This window comes from Epinephelus fuscoguttatus, linkage group LG22 (assembly GCF_011397635.1).
Source record: "Epinephelus fuscoguttatus linkage group LG22, E.fuscoguttatus.final_Chr_v1".
Classification (NCBI taxonomy): domain Eukaryota; kingdom Metazoa; phylum Chordata; class Actinopteri; order Perciformes; family Serranidae; genus Epinephelus; species Epinephelus fuscoguttatus.
In genome coordinates, this window is record NC_064773.1 from 28,004,313 (window position 1) to 28,022,782 (window position 18,470).

General features: G+C 41.0%; 1 protein-coding gene across 11 annotated transcripts in view; it reads right to left on the reverse strand.

Annotated features, from left to right (window-relative positions):
- nav3 (neuron navigator 3) overlaps positions 1 to 18,470 on the reverse strand; it is a 539,739-nt gene that overhangs the window by 103,165 nt on the left and 418,104 nt on the right. For all 11 annotated transcript variants that reach the window (XM_049566143.1, XM_049566145.1, XM_049566146.1 and 8 more), the window contains 2 exons: positions 12,867 to 12,935; positions 2,372 to 2,514 (listed from right to left, as the gene is read on the reverse strand). In XM_049566143.1, coding sequence (XP_049422100.1) covers positions 2,372 to 2,514; positions 12,867 to 12,935 — 212 coding nt within the window. The remainder of the gene's footprint in view (positions 1 to 2,371; positions 2,515 to 12,866; positions 12,936 to 18,470) is intronic.

An 18,470-nucleotide genomic window follows, 5' to 3' on the forward strand; every position in this document is an offset into this window, starting at 1 on the left:
ACAGCTAATACCCATACAGTCTGTGGTGTGGTCAAGTCGAGCGCGGTGGTGTCCGGCCCCCCTTCAACCCTGAATAGGATACGCAGTTATGGAGGATGACTAAATGAATGATGTTTTGTGGAGTGTTGCTGCTTTATATGTTTTTAAATTAGTCGAATAAATTATTGTTATACGGGTCATTCTTCAATAAAAGATTATAAATCTGGACCAAAGAAAACCAGCACCCCAGCTCACTGTTGCTCCAGACCTTCTCACCCAAGGGAGCAAAACAGGCATCCTGTCAGAGGACGCAGAAACCCAAAGAACATGCATCATCGTCACTTAAAAAAATGTAATTTGCTGACATTACTTTAACTATTTCCTGTCCCACAATTCATTTGGGTTTAAAGACACTTCTGTTTAATATAAAGATGCCTCTCTGCAATTTAACGATATGCAGAAAATGATCCACATGAAAACTAAATAACAGGCAACAGGTGTTCTCATTGGTCAGAGCAGTAAGTATCCTCCAGAATATTAACTTCACTGATTCAAAAATGTGTCTGAAAGAATCACTTTGATATATAAATATATCTATGTTGGATGATTAATTTGGCTGATAGATTTACATATTAAACATATAATTTATGGTAAGGAGAATCTGAGCTCAAAGTCTTCGCACAGAGTAGCAACTGGCTCAGGTGTCATCACATGACCTGAATAAACTTTGTACCCTTGTTTACATCCCCTTCTCACCACGGGCTTCATAAGAACACATCTTGGAATGATTTTAAGAATGAGAATCTGATAGCAAAAGAAAAATAGATAGATACAAGATAAAATGTTGTAAAGAGAATATGTAACATGAAAGGGGCAAATGAAATCATCTTTAAGAGAAAAAATAAACTCAAGAAGATGTCTAAAAGGGCTTGTAGCAGACACTTCCTGTATCTGTTTCAGTCTTCTTCTCTCTCTACTACCTGCTTTTGCCCAGAAGGTTCTGTCTGCATCGCTGACATTTCCCCACAATTGATTTTTCTTTTTTTTTCTCTTTCCTTTTACTTTAGACCAAAACACTGTTTCATCTCTCCTGCAGTGAGGCTCCAACGCCTGGCGTCTTATCTCTGCAAACTGCAGGTTTGTCTTCTGGCACGACTCAACCGCACTGTGTGAATGGCCAGGATTAGGACACATCCACCCTTTTAAAAAGAGCCAACTATTTTCATAAAACACTAAAAAGAAACTGATCGACTGAATTCTTTATAACGTGATGTGTCGAAGGATAAATCGACACAAATCACTGATCTTTAGACTAAAGCAAAAGACTAATAGGATTGGTTTTAATAATTTCTGCTTCCTCTTTTCTCTATTTTCAGCTACAAACCCTGTCCACCCTCTGACTTCTATCTACTCTCACCACGCCATCCCTCGTCCTCTTTTTGAGTTTGACATCTCTGACTCAAGTTGGAGTTGAGTGCACACCCTGCGCGAACTTTTAGGATTGAATGCAAGAGAGAAAGACAGAATTAAAATGAGAAGTTGCTGGAGGCATTTTTTTCACTGCTATTGCTGCCACTCACTGCATCTCACCTCCACTTCCATCACCTCCTTCTGATCCGCTTGCAACTCTACAGACTAAATCCTGCATGCTTTCCCTCTGTGACTGGGCAATGCTTTAAGATCCAAACCAAGATCTCATAAAGCATTTTATGATTACATATACAGTACTGCGAGCCAAAGCAAAAGGTTTGTCAATTATAATGTCATAAACTTGTCAGGAATGGTTTAGATTATTAAAATGACTGTGAGCAATAGGTAGGTTTTAATTATTATCACTGTATGAGCCAATAAGTCATGATAAATCTTCTGAATGAGCCAATAGCAAAGTAATTAAAGCACTGTGAGCAGATATAATTTCTCTTCACAACAAAAAAGGGGGCTGTTAAAGCAGCTATTTATTTGCGAATAATCAATTTTGTCTTAAATCAACTGCTGTGCACGCTAACTCCACTGTGAGACCCTTCTTTTAAAAACATAATCGCTCCAATTAGCTTCATCATGCTTGGCAGAGCAGCTGCCTGAATGTGCCCCTTTGGTCATATCTCAAATGGCTCTTGCCATGCTGTGAAAATTTGTCACCGCCTCCATTTAATGGCATCCATTATAACTCACTTGGAATAAAGAACTGGGGATGATTCAGCAGACTGGTGAGGACTGGTAAAGAGAGGGACTGGGCTTCTCTGCAGCTTTTGTCTGTCTGAGTCAGTGGTGCCACCAAGTGGTTGGGATGGAGCATGGTCCTTTCTACTATCAGCTTTCTAACACAATCAGAATCTGGGCTTGGTGTCACAGTGTGTGTTGTGGTACTAAGAACGGTAATGTGCTGTCTTACCTCTGTCGTTGCCACTGGCATACTGAAGAGGCTTGCTCTTGTCGATGCTGTTGAAGCTCTGGCTGCGACGGTTGAGGTTGGATAAGCCTGGGCTCCTGGAGGCCCCGCTGCCTGCAGCAGGTACTCTGGAGGGGCCTGGTAACCTGCAGCGGCCGGAGAAAAGAGAGAGAGATTAGACGTTAAGATAACATATTGGAGTTTTAGCTCTGTAGAAAAATTGCCTTGAGGCAGAGCTCCTCTGGGGGCAGAAAAATGTCTACATGACATTATTACTTAGCCAGAAACATTATATTTCTTTGTCTACACCCACCTGAGATTTAACTTATTTCTCCCTTGAGAGCAGCTTTTTCTCAGACAAGGTTGTGAATAAATAATGGCATATTTATTTCTATGCTCACAAATGTTCATTGCTTAAAAGAGGACCTTATACCCATTTTCAGGTTCATACCTGTATTTTGCTTCCTCATACTGTCTGTGCTAGACAACCTCGTCTCACTCCTAACTCGTCAAATACCGACGCCGATGCACAGAGACAGTTTACCAGCAGTATGAGACGACCCAGGCGACAGCATTTGTTCACACCCCTGGCAACTACTGTAGTATTAATAGCAATAAAGTCCACACTGGGCGGGTGAAGGGGGAAATGAATGGGACAAACAAACTCCGGACTTGCATCCAGAAGCCCACTGTTTGTGTCCAGTCTTAAACCAAAAGTCAATCAAGTTGTTTTTATAACGCCATAGTGTACTATGATAGGCAGCATGGGATTTTACATGAAATACCTCAAATGTACTTATTTTAAGCCAAACCATGACGTTCTTCTCAAAACCCTAAGCATTTCTTTTGTTGCTTGAACCTACGGTAGTTAATCTGAAAACGTTTTTTACCTACGTTGTCAGTTGACTTCAAAAAGACTATGCAAAGAGTATGCATTTAACAAACAGAAACCATACATTTCCTGTGATACTTTTAAAAGAGACGATGCATGTATGAGCATAAATTGACACGCCATCCTTGAATGTCTAGAACTGACGCAGAAGGGGTACCTAATGCGTCACATTTTGACATGAAGGGCCACTGACCAAGAGTCTGTATTTGATGAGTTGGGTTTGAAAATGTGTTGTGCTAGAACATCTATATTCACCCTTTGTCTGAAACATTCTGTTTTAGTGCCTGTCTCTTTAAGCCCCCCTCCCAAAAAAACTCAGTCTCCTCTGATTTGTCAGGGTTTCCTGGTCCTAGCATCTCTGCAATGTCATTGCACCAGAGGAATGAGTGTAATGGAGTCAACAAATCAACAATCAAGTTTACATGTTTCCCTGTCGTTAGCATGTAGCTATATGTAGCAGTGTCGGCTGTGTAATGTAAACACTAGCAGTAGCGTGCCTGTAACAGATGACTATATAAGAAATCCAGTCCACGTTGATATCGGCTTGTCTTAAAAGTTGAAAAGTTGAACCTATCCTTCCAATTTGAGCCTTGGATGGTGGGAGACCCCGCTGGGAGTGAAAACAAGCCTTACTTGGACTCAAAAGGACAGATAAAAGACCACAAGCTAGGCCTTGAGCTGTGCTGCATAGACTCTACACAGCACAGAAAGTAAGGCAAAGAAAGTTCGACTCACTATAAGTTGAAAGAGTCCCTCCATTGTGTCATGAATACTGACCCTGGACTCACTGTGTGTCAGTGTGTAAGATGAAGAGAGATCAAGAGAATGCTGTAAGATAGAGTGTGTGTTCCCTTGTGGGCTGAGAAAGAAGGATGAAAGAAGGAGGTGAACTTTGAGTTTTGGTGAAACAACGTGACAGAATATAGAAAGACACAACAGATTGCTTCGTGACAGGTTGATTGAGATCTGTCAGCGTCCATTGTTGGACGAAAAAATGAAGTCCATGTAAATCTGGAGACGTATAATGACTCTTCATTGTGTCCTCCCTCTCTCTCATCCTCCTACATGTGTAGTCATTGCTTATTTCTGTACATCTATTGACGCTGTATAGAGAAACAAAGGCTTACACACCTACTGAGGTGGTTGGTGTTTTCAGTCAGTCTCCCAACTCTCTTGCACATACGTACACACTTTTGCATAATCTTTCTCTCTCAACAGAGTCAGAGCTGCTGGTGTCAAATGTTGATTTGCCATGCTGCAGCTGTAGGATTTTCATGACTCCCATGAGGACGCTCATAGAATTATATCATCAAAAACCTGTTGTTATTGTACGATAACTTTACATCGCATTTTTTTATGAACCTTGCCAGATGCTTTCAACCATCTGTTTGTGAGTAAGTTATTTCAAAAACAGATTTGGCATCTGGCTCAAGGATCATAACAAGATTTATGACAGGTTGGATCGATTTCTATGTGCTTGATTTGATTTTTATGAACTGATTTGAAAACTGCTTTTTAGGTCACCGACTAAGGATCCATACCTTGCTTGGTGACACATATTTTTTTCAATCACAACCTTTTTTGATTGCTTGTTTGCACTTTGTGACTAGACTGCATCCAGACCAGCTACAAAAACAATGTCTGACAAGGGTTACAAAGACAAGAAACAGCACAGCAATATCACAAACTCTCACAGCTGACAGAGTGCAGAAAACAAGGTGGGCGGAAAGGTAGGTAATGCTGAAAAAAGGGCATTGAGTGAAGACCTTGCTTGAGTCAGAGGGCCGTGGGTGTTTCCATTCATAGCCCAGTCTTTGTCAATATTAAGAGGGAAAGAGAAAAAATAAAAAACCTTGAATAGATTCTAACAACTTGGTGTCTTTCTGTCTCCCTGCCTGAAAGCTGTCGTGATGTCCTTTAACAAAGATAATCGATTCGCTACGCTGAATATGTCACTCGTGTCTGTATCGCAGATGGAGCCGAGATGTCGGAGGGGAAATTCTTTTAAAGGGTAGAATCATGAAGTGGTCAAAACCCCCAGCAGGAAAAAACATATTTCATATGTTCCATTGAGTTTTTAAGGCCTTGACATAATAAAACTAAACAAACAGAGTAAAAAAATCTACATGTAGCTTTGATTAAAAACTTCATTTTTTAAAAGATCTCACTAAACTTCCTGCGGTGCTGTTTTATGCTTCTGGCAAATAGAAGTAGTTATGATGAACTTCATCTGGAATACACAAAGTTCTCAGTTTCTGCGTACCGAAATGTCATGTTTTTTAAGCATGGGCAGATTGTGAGACAATGGGCCCCTGGGCATGGACACACAAAAGGCCCCAACACCTCTACATAAAAGCAAGACTTGTAGACTTTGTGGTGGTTTTGCCTTTGTTTCTATTTGAGGTAATTTTTGTATCCTCTTGGTAGTTTTGAATCTATTTGTAGTGTCTTCTTAAAATAATGTGTATTCTTTTGGTTGCATTGTATCTCTTTGAAGTAAATTTGTGTCCTGTTTGGACTTTCTGTGTCCCTTTGAAGTTATGTCGTGTCCCTTTGAAGTAAATTTGTGTCTTTTGTGGTCTCTTTGTGTTCCTTTGTAGTTATTTTGTGTCTCTTTGAAGTAAATTTGTGTCTTTTTTGGTCATCTTGTGTCCCGTTGTAGTTATTTTGTGTCTCCTTACAGTTCATTTGCATCTCTTTGTGGTCTTTATGTGTCTCTTTGTGGTCGTTTTGAGTCCCTTCCCAGTGTGTACGTGTTAATTTGAGTGACAGTTTGCAGGTGAAGGCCAGGGGCTAGGTTTAATGTAGAAATGTGGTTATTACAGTTAGTTAGGTTACATTACATTTTGCCAACAGGTAAGAGCAAGTATAAAACAAAAGACAGTAGTTGTAAGTTTAAAGATCAGATATGGATGAGATACGTGGACTTCAGGTGACAGAGCTTGACTCATTTTGACAAAGAGAAATTGAAAGATGGATAAATGAAACTAGATAAAATAACTGTGCACTTTAAGACTATTTATTACCTTTAAAGGCCTAATCATTGAAAAAAATTTAATTCAAGATGCTTTGAAACTTGTTAAGAACCTGCAGAAACCCTGGATAAGGAAGTCCATGGAGTGATCAAATCAATAGTGGTACAATCTGGGAGTAACACTTTTATGTCCCCAGAGTGTCCTTTGAAATCTAGGTCAGAAATGGAGCAGAATTAAAAGCTGGTGATCTGCCTTTTGGCCTTGCACTCCACATTGGATCTGGAATCTATTTCATACCAAAACGAGTCCAAATATTAGAGAGATAGTTGTTACCAAAAAAAAAGTCTGCAACACATACTGCTGCCTGCTCTCTATTGTCTCTGTGGAATGCTTTAGATGGAGCCTGTTTTATACAATCCACAGTTTATAGATCCTTTTCATTAAAAGTATATTAAGTATCCTTTTTGAAAATGATCTTTGTTTTTATTAAATTTGGCACATGAAACAGCACTGTTTTCTCATACTATACAATGCTGGATAAAGAACATTAATCACCTAGCCTTGCTAATGTTCCTACTTCATCTTTTCACATCACTTCAGCAGGGCAGCTCTTCATTTGCAGAGGAAGGCAGCTCCACTAACTGATGTCAGTGAAGCAAATTATGCTTTAAGCTGCAGGGCTTATCAAACTAACCATCCGCTGCATTTGATGATGCAACGAGAAACACAGAAAGCATTAAATAAAACATTCAGCACCTCTATTACTGCAGCAGAGAGACCTGAATGGTACTGTATATAATTGCAACAATTCAAGTTTACTCTGGGTGTCTCCCTTGAAAAATAGAACAATGTGGCTCAGCGATTAAGCAACCTGCACAGCATGTAGTCAGAGCAAAACTGCCTAATAAGTCGATCCATGTGCTGAACAATGCAAACGTTGTTTCATACAGGCAACCGTGCAAAAATAAAATGTGCTCAAGTGCAAAATAAAACTGACATCGAGAAGCAGCAAATGTGCCAGTGTCTACAGTACATTCAGTTCTTCTGAATTCCTTAGATCCTAAAACCTCTGACTGTACGTCTACAGTGGCAGCACCAGCAGACCTTACACTCTTTAGAGAAGCCAATAAAGGCCTGAGAGCAGAGACTTGGTAGTTGCACTGAGCTGCAGAGGTGGTCCTAAGCCCAGAGCTAAGACTGCTACAGCTCACAAATGGACTATTACAATAGCAGCTCCACAAAAGAGAAAGATAAAGGGTCGGAAAGGGATTTTAAGTCTAATTTTCTAATGAAATATCTCACAACAAAACAGAAACAATAGAACCTCAATGACTCCTAAACACATGCACATGCACTAATGACAGTCGCTACAGGGTTTTCAGCTCCCACAGGTACAGGCAACAGGGGAAGGAACAAAAGAGAGTTAGAGATAGAACAATTAAAAGAAAAAACTAAGAAGACATGAAAAAGAACAAAGGAGAGAATTGAGAGAATGGGAGTGAAAAGGAAATGGATTCAGATAGGGAGAGAATCAGAGGAAAAAATAGTGTAGCTGCAAAGCCAGACAAGAGAAAATGAGAGATAAACAGTGGGGAAATGAGGGGGAGATTGAGGCAATTCAAATGGAAATCAGAGGTAGTCCCTTTTATCATAAGATTCTTTCATCTTCCAAAATACATGTTTGATAATGCATCAGCAAAATGGAGCTCGAGAGGGAAATGTGATGTAAATTCTGGACAATGATTTTGTTTTAGGATATACTTGGGGAAGTGTATCAGACACAGAAAGGATGGTGGCCAGAAGAGAGGGATCGGTCAGACACATTATTCAGCCTGTCAGTCAGCGCCGATCCACAATAGTTCCTGCGGAGGGGAGAGCGCTTATGATTCATTTCTCCTGCCAAGGTTTTGCCACTGATTATGCCAACTTCTACAGAAACATCTTCAGTTTGTCTGAGCGCAGGTTATCTAGTCTAGCCAGCCTGGAATTTACAGCACCTTCAGGGCAGAGCCAAAGCTACCTCAGGGTCATTACAATGGTAGAAAGATACCACGAGCTAGCAGGTGTCTAACAAGCTGTCAAACATCACCCCCTGCTGCAAAGATTGTGAACTTTAAGGACCTTATCAGTTTTTCAGCCCATTAAGAATCAAACAAATATTTATTTGTAAAATTTTACAAAAATTTATTTTTACATCATAGCTATCCATTTTCCAGACTGTGCATGTTTTAAAAAATTAAATGCATATTTTCTACCATTGTAGGCAGCCATTGATCTCCATTCACTTCTGTGTTTTATTAAAAGCGACTCTCGAAAATTGACACATCGTAATGCAGACTTGATGTTGGATGGATTGCACAACTTAAGTACATACAGGGGTGGCGAGTAACAGAATACAAGTAACAGTATTCAGGTAGCAGACGACTGAGGGGAGATCGCCAGGGATTTGTAGTTAGGGGTCCAAAACTTGCAAACACACCAGTATGGTCCCTATAAAGGGGGTACATACAATGAGGTACATACAATATCCCTGTAGCAGATGCAAAAATGCTACACACAGATGACCCCAGGGAAGTAAAAGCACTTGGCAGTGTGAGGGTGTGTGAGGGTGTCTTCATCAAACAAAACCACAGAGTGGTTCATCAGAAAGAAAGAAACAAGTCAGTTAGAGGAAGCAAACCATTCTGAAAAGTAGAAATGCATGAGGAGTTCTACACTGGCACTCAATTATCACCAGTTACTCATCCTTGGAAAGCTAAGTATAAACAAAGAAACAAGAGCAACCTCTTGTCTTAGACATGAACTCATATGTTGCTATCTCTTTATGCATACTTCACTATTATGAACACCAAAGAACATAAATCATAGCCAACTGGATAACATGAGTCTAAACAAACCAAATACAAAAATAGAACACTGCAAACATGTTCCCGCCTCTGCTAACAATGGAAACAATCCATATGAGTGACTGCAAGTGAACAGTGCAGTTGTTGCTGTAGTAGTGCCTTCAGCTCCGGCTAACGAGCAGAACGTCTCATAAAGAGCCTCAGAAACACTAAAACTCCAGCACCTTGAGGGGAATGCTCTTCACCACATCGAGCACAGTATGTGAGAGAGACATCAATTGTTTTCCCGTTTTAGAACAGCTAAAACTTGCTTCGGGGAGACGATTCATAGAGATTAAAAATAACTTCTCATATGGCAAGAAAGCAATTAAATGTGGTAATCACGATGATGTGAAGGAGGATCAGATGGAAGCAGAGGAATCACCGCTCACTGACCTCCAGTGCAGGTTCTTCCTTTGTGTTGTGTGTATCTTTACATGTGTGTAGAGAGATTTATTTCTGCAAAGCAGCAGCAGTGAGGTTTGTTGTCAGTGATGTGAGAGGGCAGATTACCACCCATAGGGCTGGAGATGCTGGCTACAGCATTTTTGCCATTGCTCAGTGGCGGCTGGAGAGGAATTATTTGCCAACATGCTGTTTCCCACTGCCTCTGAGCTGGAACAAATGCTGCAAGCATCAGACAACTGGACTCTGGGGTGTGTACATACAGTATGTGTGGGTACTTCTGTGGATGAATGTCTCATATGCACATTGACTTCTCATATGTGTGTACATTTAATGTGTACCTGTGCTAGTGTGTATGTGACCATGTGTGTGAGAGCCTAAATGCTTATGTTTATGGGATGGCAGGAAGATCAGCGGCCCCACGTGTGTTTGATAGGTTTACCAGCTTGCACATGACACCACGAGAGTAGCTGTGGTTCCCTGACTGCTGGCTACAGCCGAGAGCCTGGCAACACAAAGAGTGTCATTATACTGTCTGGTAGCTTATTTAGCAGCAGCTTCTTTGCCAAAATGTGTAAAAGGGCTATTCCCAAAGGACACATGACACAGAACAGCACTTCTCAAGTTGTAAAAGCGCTGGACCAAGAACAGAGATTAACAGAGTTTAAGTGCAAGTAAACTACTTGTTCCTTCCTTGATTTTTTTGTGTGTGATTCTGGGAACCTTTTGGGGGCAAAAGACTGGGGATATTTTTATGCACTGAACTCTCCAGCATCACTGGTCACCCTGATCATGTGGGTATGACTATGACATGTTTTTCTAATGTGTTTTCTTCATGTATTCAGCCATAATGTCCAAGTGTCGCAACTTGCGTGTTGGTGAAAGTTAATCCTACAGTAGTTTTGCTGTGAGTCATTTCAAATTAGATATCGTCTTTCATAGTAATTACTGACTGAACGCTTAACGTTTTCTCAGCTGTGGAATTCTCAGACTGGTTTGGAGGTAAATTATGTACAAGTACCTTCACAATTATATATGTGCCTATCTAAGTGCACCAGCCTTGATGCTAATAAGAAGGAAAGGCATGTTTAATAAGGCTGAATCACCTGTGAAAAGGTAACAGGAAATATTATAATGAACATTTAGCGGGGGTGGGTAGTAAGGCATCACTAAGTAATGCACATTTTTTAGGAAACAAGTCCTTTTATGTTCCTTTTTTTAAACTGTACTTCTCCTCTGTAATAGTATATCTAGTAATAGTATATTTCTGAGTCAGTAACCTATTTTTACTTCCCCACATTTGTCATTTATACCTTCATTACTAGTCTTTTCTGAATGCAGGGATTGAGAATAGGGGGTACAGCATGCGAGGAGCACCTCCAACGCAGTTGCAAAGTTGCAGCTGCCAGAAAGAAAAAGAAGCACTGTATGCCTTTTGACCACAATACGATGATGGCAGAGACAACCTGAAACAAGAAGCAGCTTCCAATGACAATCCCAGACCACATCTGGCCACGCTTTTTACACTAAAATCTAAAAACAGACAACAGTGGCACACTGAAGTAAGTTGCACATACTGCAGGTGAAAATGTCATTAGCTAGCTAATGTTAGCCATGTAAATTTTTCATATGTGATGATAATTTTGATGTTATAGTAAGGATGAGAGGGGTAGAGAGGAGGAGATGGAGAGAGAGTGGGAGATTGTTCATATCTTAGTTGTATAGGATTTCCTTATTTAATTAGCCAACTTAGTTAGCATTAGCATTACTTCATTTAAAAAAAAGATTAATCAACAACAGATGTTTTTTAATATTACTTTGCACTGGTCAGCACACCCTAAAAATATATTAAAAGTTTATTAATTATTAAATTATTATTTAAAGTAAGGTAACTTCCTTCCTTCCATCCATTTTCATCCGCTTATTTGGGGCTGAATCGTGGGGGCAGCAGGCCGAGCAAAGCACCCCAGATATCCCTCTCCCTGGCAACGCTTTCCAGCTCCTCCTGGGGGACCCCAAGGCGTTCCCATGCCAGATGAGATATGTAATCCCTCCAGCGTGTTCTGGATCTTCCCCAGGGCCTCCTACAAGTGGGATGTACCCGGGACACCTCCAGCGGGAGGCGCCCAGGAGGCATCCTAGTCAGATGCCCGAACCACCTCAACTGACCCCTTTCAACACGAAGGAGCAGTGGCTCTACTCCAAGCTCCCTCCGGATGTCCGAGCTCCTCACCCTATCTCTAAGGCTGAGCCCAGCCACCCCACGGAGGAAACTCATTTCCACCGCTTGTACCCGCTTTCTCATTCTTTCAGTCACTACCCACAGTTCATGACCATAGGTGAGGGTTCGGACGTAGATGGACCAGTAAATAGCAAGCTTTGCTTTCCGGCTCAGCTCCCTCTTCACCATGATGGACCAGCACAGCGCCCGCATCACTGCTGAAGCCACACCGACCCGCCAATCCATCTCATGCTCCATTCTACCCTCATTCGTGAACAAAACCCCAAGATACTTGAACTCCCTCGCTTGAGGCAGTAACTCTCCCCCAACCCGAAGAGGTCAATCCACCGGTTTCCCATAGAGAACCATGGCCTCAGACTTGGAGGTGCTGACTCTCAACCCAACTGCTTCACACTCAGCTGCAAACCACCCCAGTGCATACTGGAGGTCACGGTGTGATGGAGCCAACAGAACCACATCATCTGCGAAAAGCAGAGATGAAATTCTGAGGTCCCCAAACTGGACCCCTTCCTCCCCTCAGCTGCGCCTCAAAATCTTGTCCATGAAGGTCACAAACAGGATTGGTGAGGTAACTTGCATTTTAATACTTTTATTATCTGGGTACTTTTACAGTCTTAGTTGAGTAGGTTTTTTAAAATTGAATTTCCAATTTGAGGATTAATAAAGCATGTCTTCTTTTAAAAGCTTTAATGATTTGTATGAGAGTAATTGTACTTTTACCTGAGTATAGATTTTTTTAATGCTAATCACTGATATTCAGCAAATTAAGAGAGACCATCTTCTCACTGTGAGGCACTGCTGCAAGCCGCCGTGAGACACATCTACACCCTGCTAAAGTATCCTTGAGCAAAACACTGAATCCCTTTCAGCTGCTCTCTAGCTCACCCTGACCTTTGACCTCCCTGTAGTGGTAACAGAATATCATAAAAACATGAAAACATTAAGTAAAATGGACAAACGTGTGAGGACAAGGGGTCATGCAAAAAAGCGCTGACAACAATGAATGCTTACTGTACAGAACTTTAAACGACACAGATAATGTGAGAATTAAAATGATCAATAATTCAAAAGAGGTATACAAAGTGTTTTCCATGTTTACCTTGTGTTTTTCTTCTGCGGAGACCCTATTCCACTGTGGCCCGGAGGACTTGCATATCGTGCTGTGAGACTGAGGAGAGAGCAGACAAGATGACAGACTGTTAACACAGTTAGAGGAGGAATGAGACCAGAGTCTTACTGGAATTTTTTAATCCATGCCTTAATGTAATAACGCGTGTGAGAGGAGGCATTCAGATAGAGGCTGAGGGAGAAGAAGAGATAACCAGGGAGAGAAAAGAAGGAGCACATGGTACGCACTGTACCGTAGCACACCAGGGCAAATTTTTTTGACTTTTCACATGACCACTCACATGTGTTTATTACCACACATGTATGACTCAGTCAGTAACATCTCTAAATCCGTTTACAGGGCCGCTGGCATAAAACAGCCTGAAAAACTTTCACAATCAATTTGGTGGTTGCACCGTTTGAAGAAAACCCCAAGATGCACAACACACGAGGCAGAGGCGAAGGAAATGCCCACAGAACCAGTCACTGTTTATAACCCAACACTCACTGTTAGTCATTCGCAGAGACGGGAATTAACGCGGGCTGCCCCTCCATTCATGTTTGACAGGAAGCAGTTAAGCTACTTGTAGAGCTCTTTATGAACAAAGAGACGCCTTTAATCATCATGCGTACACCCTGTAAACAATGAAGAGTCGAAGGCCAGGTGGCAAGGCTGTTGTTTATTCCTGTGTGTAAATGTTCTAAGTGTGTGAACTGCATGACTCGCGAACCATGTGAGTGTTTCTCACTTGTTGTCATAAACTGAGTGAACAGAGCCTCTATTGAAAGCCCCTCTATCAACCAGACATAATCTTCTGTTTTAACTGAAGTAAGTAGCCTAAATGCCTGGGAGAAAATATTGTTTGTGGCTGGCTTTATTGCTACAAGCAACAGTATCATTTTAACTCCTGCCAGCGAGGAAAGAAAAGCTCTTGTTTGATGTTCAGGGTAACTATAACACAGCTAGCATTATGTTAAACAAGTGGCCTTTTCTGCTATTTATTCACCCCTTTAATAAAGACAACTACACAAACTACATTTTTACAAGGAAACTGGAAACAAAACTATACCCAAACATGGATAAAAGACAAGTGTTGAAAATGTATTTAAGATATATTGCACGCAGTGTCATGGCAGGCTTAGCTAACGGGTGCTACAGTTATTAGCTTATCAGAATTAGTTATGTACACAAATATGAACCACTGCATGTTGAAGAAAAGAGTGACAATGACTACAGGAAAATGTTTGTTAACAAAGACAGTAGTAGTAAATGTTGTAAGCTCACTGGTTTCACAGTTTCGTCACAGTAACTTCACATAAAATAAGTATAAATTACAGAACCAAACAAAATGCTGACTGTACTTCCCAGCTAGCATAACAGAGCATTAAATAGACGGAAAGCTAGATAAGCTAGCAACTAACAAAGTCTCCTTTCAAGAAGTTTCATGGAGAGAAATCTTTTTTGACTGTTACATATTACTAATAAATTAGTTTGTAGAGAATAACAGATAATTGCAGATGTTTCTTCATACCTTCCACACACTGACCAAAGACAGAAAGTTGTTTTCCAGTCAGTTCCTTTGAGGAGGGAGCCCCATTTGAACAACTGTCCTCTACAATGACCAGAGCAGTAGCTATGCTTCAGCTGGAGGACAGAGGAAGCAACAAGCACTAGCACTCTGTTTAGACGTCCGTCTTTTCTGACAACGAGGAACAACTTGTTCTCTGTTTTGTGATTGTGGGCTGCTGGTTTGGCGTTGGTGAGTGAAAGCGGACAGAGACAATAAACTACCTATACTGGGTAGCTGAGTGACGCACTGCAGTTATCACATTTTATTTTCTGCTCTCTCTGCTTTTAGCGTGCCGTTCTCAACTTTGCATGAAACTGAATATTAACAAATGCCAAGAGACTTTTACATTTCAGCATTTCATGCATTAAGCTCACACTGTGAACCAAAGTGAATTAAAAAATGAATTACTAGGGAACCAATCACAACTTGTATTGTGATTACAAGTCAATCACAATACTGCTTTGAGTAGAACATGATCACAGGGACAAGAAAATCTGAATTATTATATCATATTAATAATACACCCCAGATATAACATCAGAAAGTGGTTTTATAAGGAATAGGGTTCCATACAAGTACTAGCCTTGACTTTTATAAACTAGAATTACTGCCTCACGATTGTAAACTTCCAACACCCACTCAAGATACAGCAGACAATGCTTCAGACATAGATGTGCTGCAAAGAAGCTACATATTCTGAAACATGGATGGTTCACTAAGGGGAGGTTTGTGCAAGATTTAAGGAAAATACCCTCAAGGTCATCTTAAGATATTGCGTTAACAAGAGTGAAACAGAGGCAAAGTCACAGTGACCTTTACCTCTGACCACCAAAATCTAACAACATTATTCTTGATTCCGAGTGGATGTTTGTACCAAATTTGGAGAAATTCTCCAAATTGCATTCTTGAGATATTGCGTTCACAAGGATGGGATTGACAGATGGACAAATAGACAACCCGAAAACATAATACATCTGGCCACAGCTATCACAGGCGCAAATGCATAAAAATCTGTTGCTGATTAATATTTTGGCCGCCTCTTCTTCATGCATCATTTCCTGTTATGCAGAAGTACAACAAAAGGAGGACTGCTACAAAAGTTTCAGGCCTTGCCGAGGTGATTTTCAGTCAATATCTTGAATAAATTTCATCATTCTGCCGAATCAAACCAGCCGTCACGGAGCGTCTGTGATATTTAATGCTTTGTTCAGAGAGGTCGAGATTTGAATGATGAGGATCTTTTAAGGTGGTGAGCAAAATTTTAATTAGCTGTCCAACTCTTGAAAAGGTTCCCATTCTCTGTAATGCACACACACACATTTACATTCCTCACACACAGTCTCTCTATTTACACCTCTCCCTCTGGACAATTCACCTCACTTCTAAACCACCTGTGATAAAGTGCCGAGTCACTATACATTTCTAATTGACCTTGCAGGTTTTCATGATGCAGTGTTATGCAAATGAGCTCGGGAGCAGACAGCAGAACAGAGGGGGGAACAAGTTCAGGGCAGTTTCACATTATAGAGGTGAGCACCTTTGCATCATGTTATTAATGAACTATATGATACATGACGTGTCGGTTAATGATGTCTGGCAACTAAATATGCTGCCCCTATAGCCCGCACCACATTTCATCTCATCTCCCTGTAGTATGTTTTGTGCTCTATTAAATACCCTGAACGGCGCTTAGCACACAGACAGGACAAGCTTAGACACAGATTAATGGAGCCTGTCACATTCGAAAATGCTTTGTCAGCATTTCGATGGAAACATTTTTTTGTTCCCATTTATAGTGGGAGTCCAGTGCAAGGCTGTAAGCAAGGGTTATCTTTAAAGGCAACAAAGTCCACAGGAGTCTGAAAGAAGGTAGTGTAAGTGCAGCTCATGTAGGAGGAGCACACAGTTGTATATGACAGTAAAAAAATCAGGGGTGCTGTGGTGCACATTTTTCCACCGCAAGACCCATCCTGACCCCCCCTGCCCCCTCCTTCAGCTTTATAAAATGCAATGAAACATGAAGGAAACGGTATAGAGTCCCCAGCCTGGAGTGCTTGTCCAACCCACAGCATTTAAGATGTTTCCAATGTGGAAAAAGAGACACCAGAACACACGAGGGCAGGATCTAGGACTGGGGAAAGGGGATGAGGTGGTGGTAAGGAGGAGAAGGAGGGGAGGGTACAGTCTGTCACTTTTGATCCAATACAACATACATCAACAAGGCCTTCGTTTAATAGTCCACGACACTGCGGCGCACATGCGAGCGATATTGGATGCCTTCACTGTCCTATTAAATGTGAGTAATATCAGTTTCAGCTTGATTGTAGCCGCAGCCCTGAGGGCAGACACTAACGGATGGGTATGAGATCCAAAATGGCGGGAGCTTAGGCACTCGGGCCAACGTGATGACAGCAGGTAATGACATCCGACCATCGTGTCCAAAGGAGGCGTCTGTCCAACGTGGCTCTCTTAAATTAGCTACTTCTTGTATTGTTGCTTGGACGCAGACTCACACATGAGGTCACATTTCCACAAGAGCATTTTGCACAGTTAACTCGGTATCAAGTGTTCACTGATGCGTGCTATATGGCAACATGTTGCACTGAGCAGTAGTTTAGCATAGTTTAGTAGTAGCAGTAGTTTTGCATGAATGTTGTACAATGAAGAATCTATAGTACAAGTTGAAGCCCTTGAATTCATTCAATATGTCAATAAGTCCTCCAACCTTAACAACAAAAATAGGTAATTTAAGTTGCCCTAATGGCCTAAGGGTTTAGGGGTTAGGGTGCTGACAATGGACCACAAAATCTAGGTTAATCGCCGGATTACGCTAAAAATAACTACTTAATATATTTTGTCTGACTATGTTGGAAGACAAAAGTGTTTGTAGTTGCAGACTGGCTGGATGGATGGATTAAGTTTCTATAGCTGTTCAACCACTGAACTAGTATTTCTGATTAAGTACAATACTGCCTTTAGCCCAACTCGTGAATCTTTGTTACCTGTCATTTCTCTATTATCATCTCTCTGATCAAGACACACAGTACTCCAGAATATACTATAAACTAGAAGGGCATTGGGAAAGTGAAGACCTCCACTAAATGTCCTGTTTCACAATGTTAATAAAACCGAAAGTAATTTCTGTATCGATCCTGTAAGTTGGATCTGCTCCAAAATTTAATGGGTTCTTCCTTGGCCCATGCTACACCCTCTATCCAATTTTAATGACGGTTGGGTCAGTAGTTTTCCCTTAATCCTGCTGACGAACAGACAAACAAACCAACAAAGAAACTGAACCGAAAACGTAACCTCCCTGGCAAAGGTCAAAATGAGTAACTTGCCACTGCCTTTCAAAACAACCCGTATGAGTATTTCGTAATTTGACACTCCTATCGGGAGAACATCATAATTCATTAGTGCTTTCAGAAACTGTTCGAAAAAAAATTCATATTAGTTTTTTTTTTTTTTTTGATCTGCCAATGCTACGGTACAGGTTAGGGTTTAGGGAATTAGTTGTAATTATGGAATGATCAGGTTTAAAGAAACAGTGACTGTTAGCAAGACACTGGATGCAAACAATGGTGACTTTGGTGTCAAACCAACACCAAACCATCCACTCTGACCTTGTCCCTATGGAGTGTTGTGGTGATGCAGCAGTAATACATCATTATCGACTTGCTCAGCTACAAAAAACCCTACAAACCCTACAAAGACACTGCTTATAGTGTGTAGTACTACACTAATCAAACAAGCTGTTGGCAAAACTAATCAATGACCTGAACTAAAACTGACAGTATCCAGTGACAAAGATATGATACCTATTAATAAAAAACTTAACGCATCTCCATGATATATGACATTGTAGAATCACAGGACAAGCAGAACCAAAGCATTTACCAGTTCATGATGCCACTGACACTATTCCATCCTCCTCATATCACCATGTGTTTCCCAGATAGATCCAAACTCTGTTGCCTGGATGTTGTCACACACACACTACACAAGCTAAAACTGTACCTAGGAGA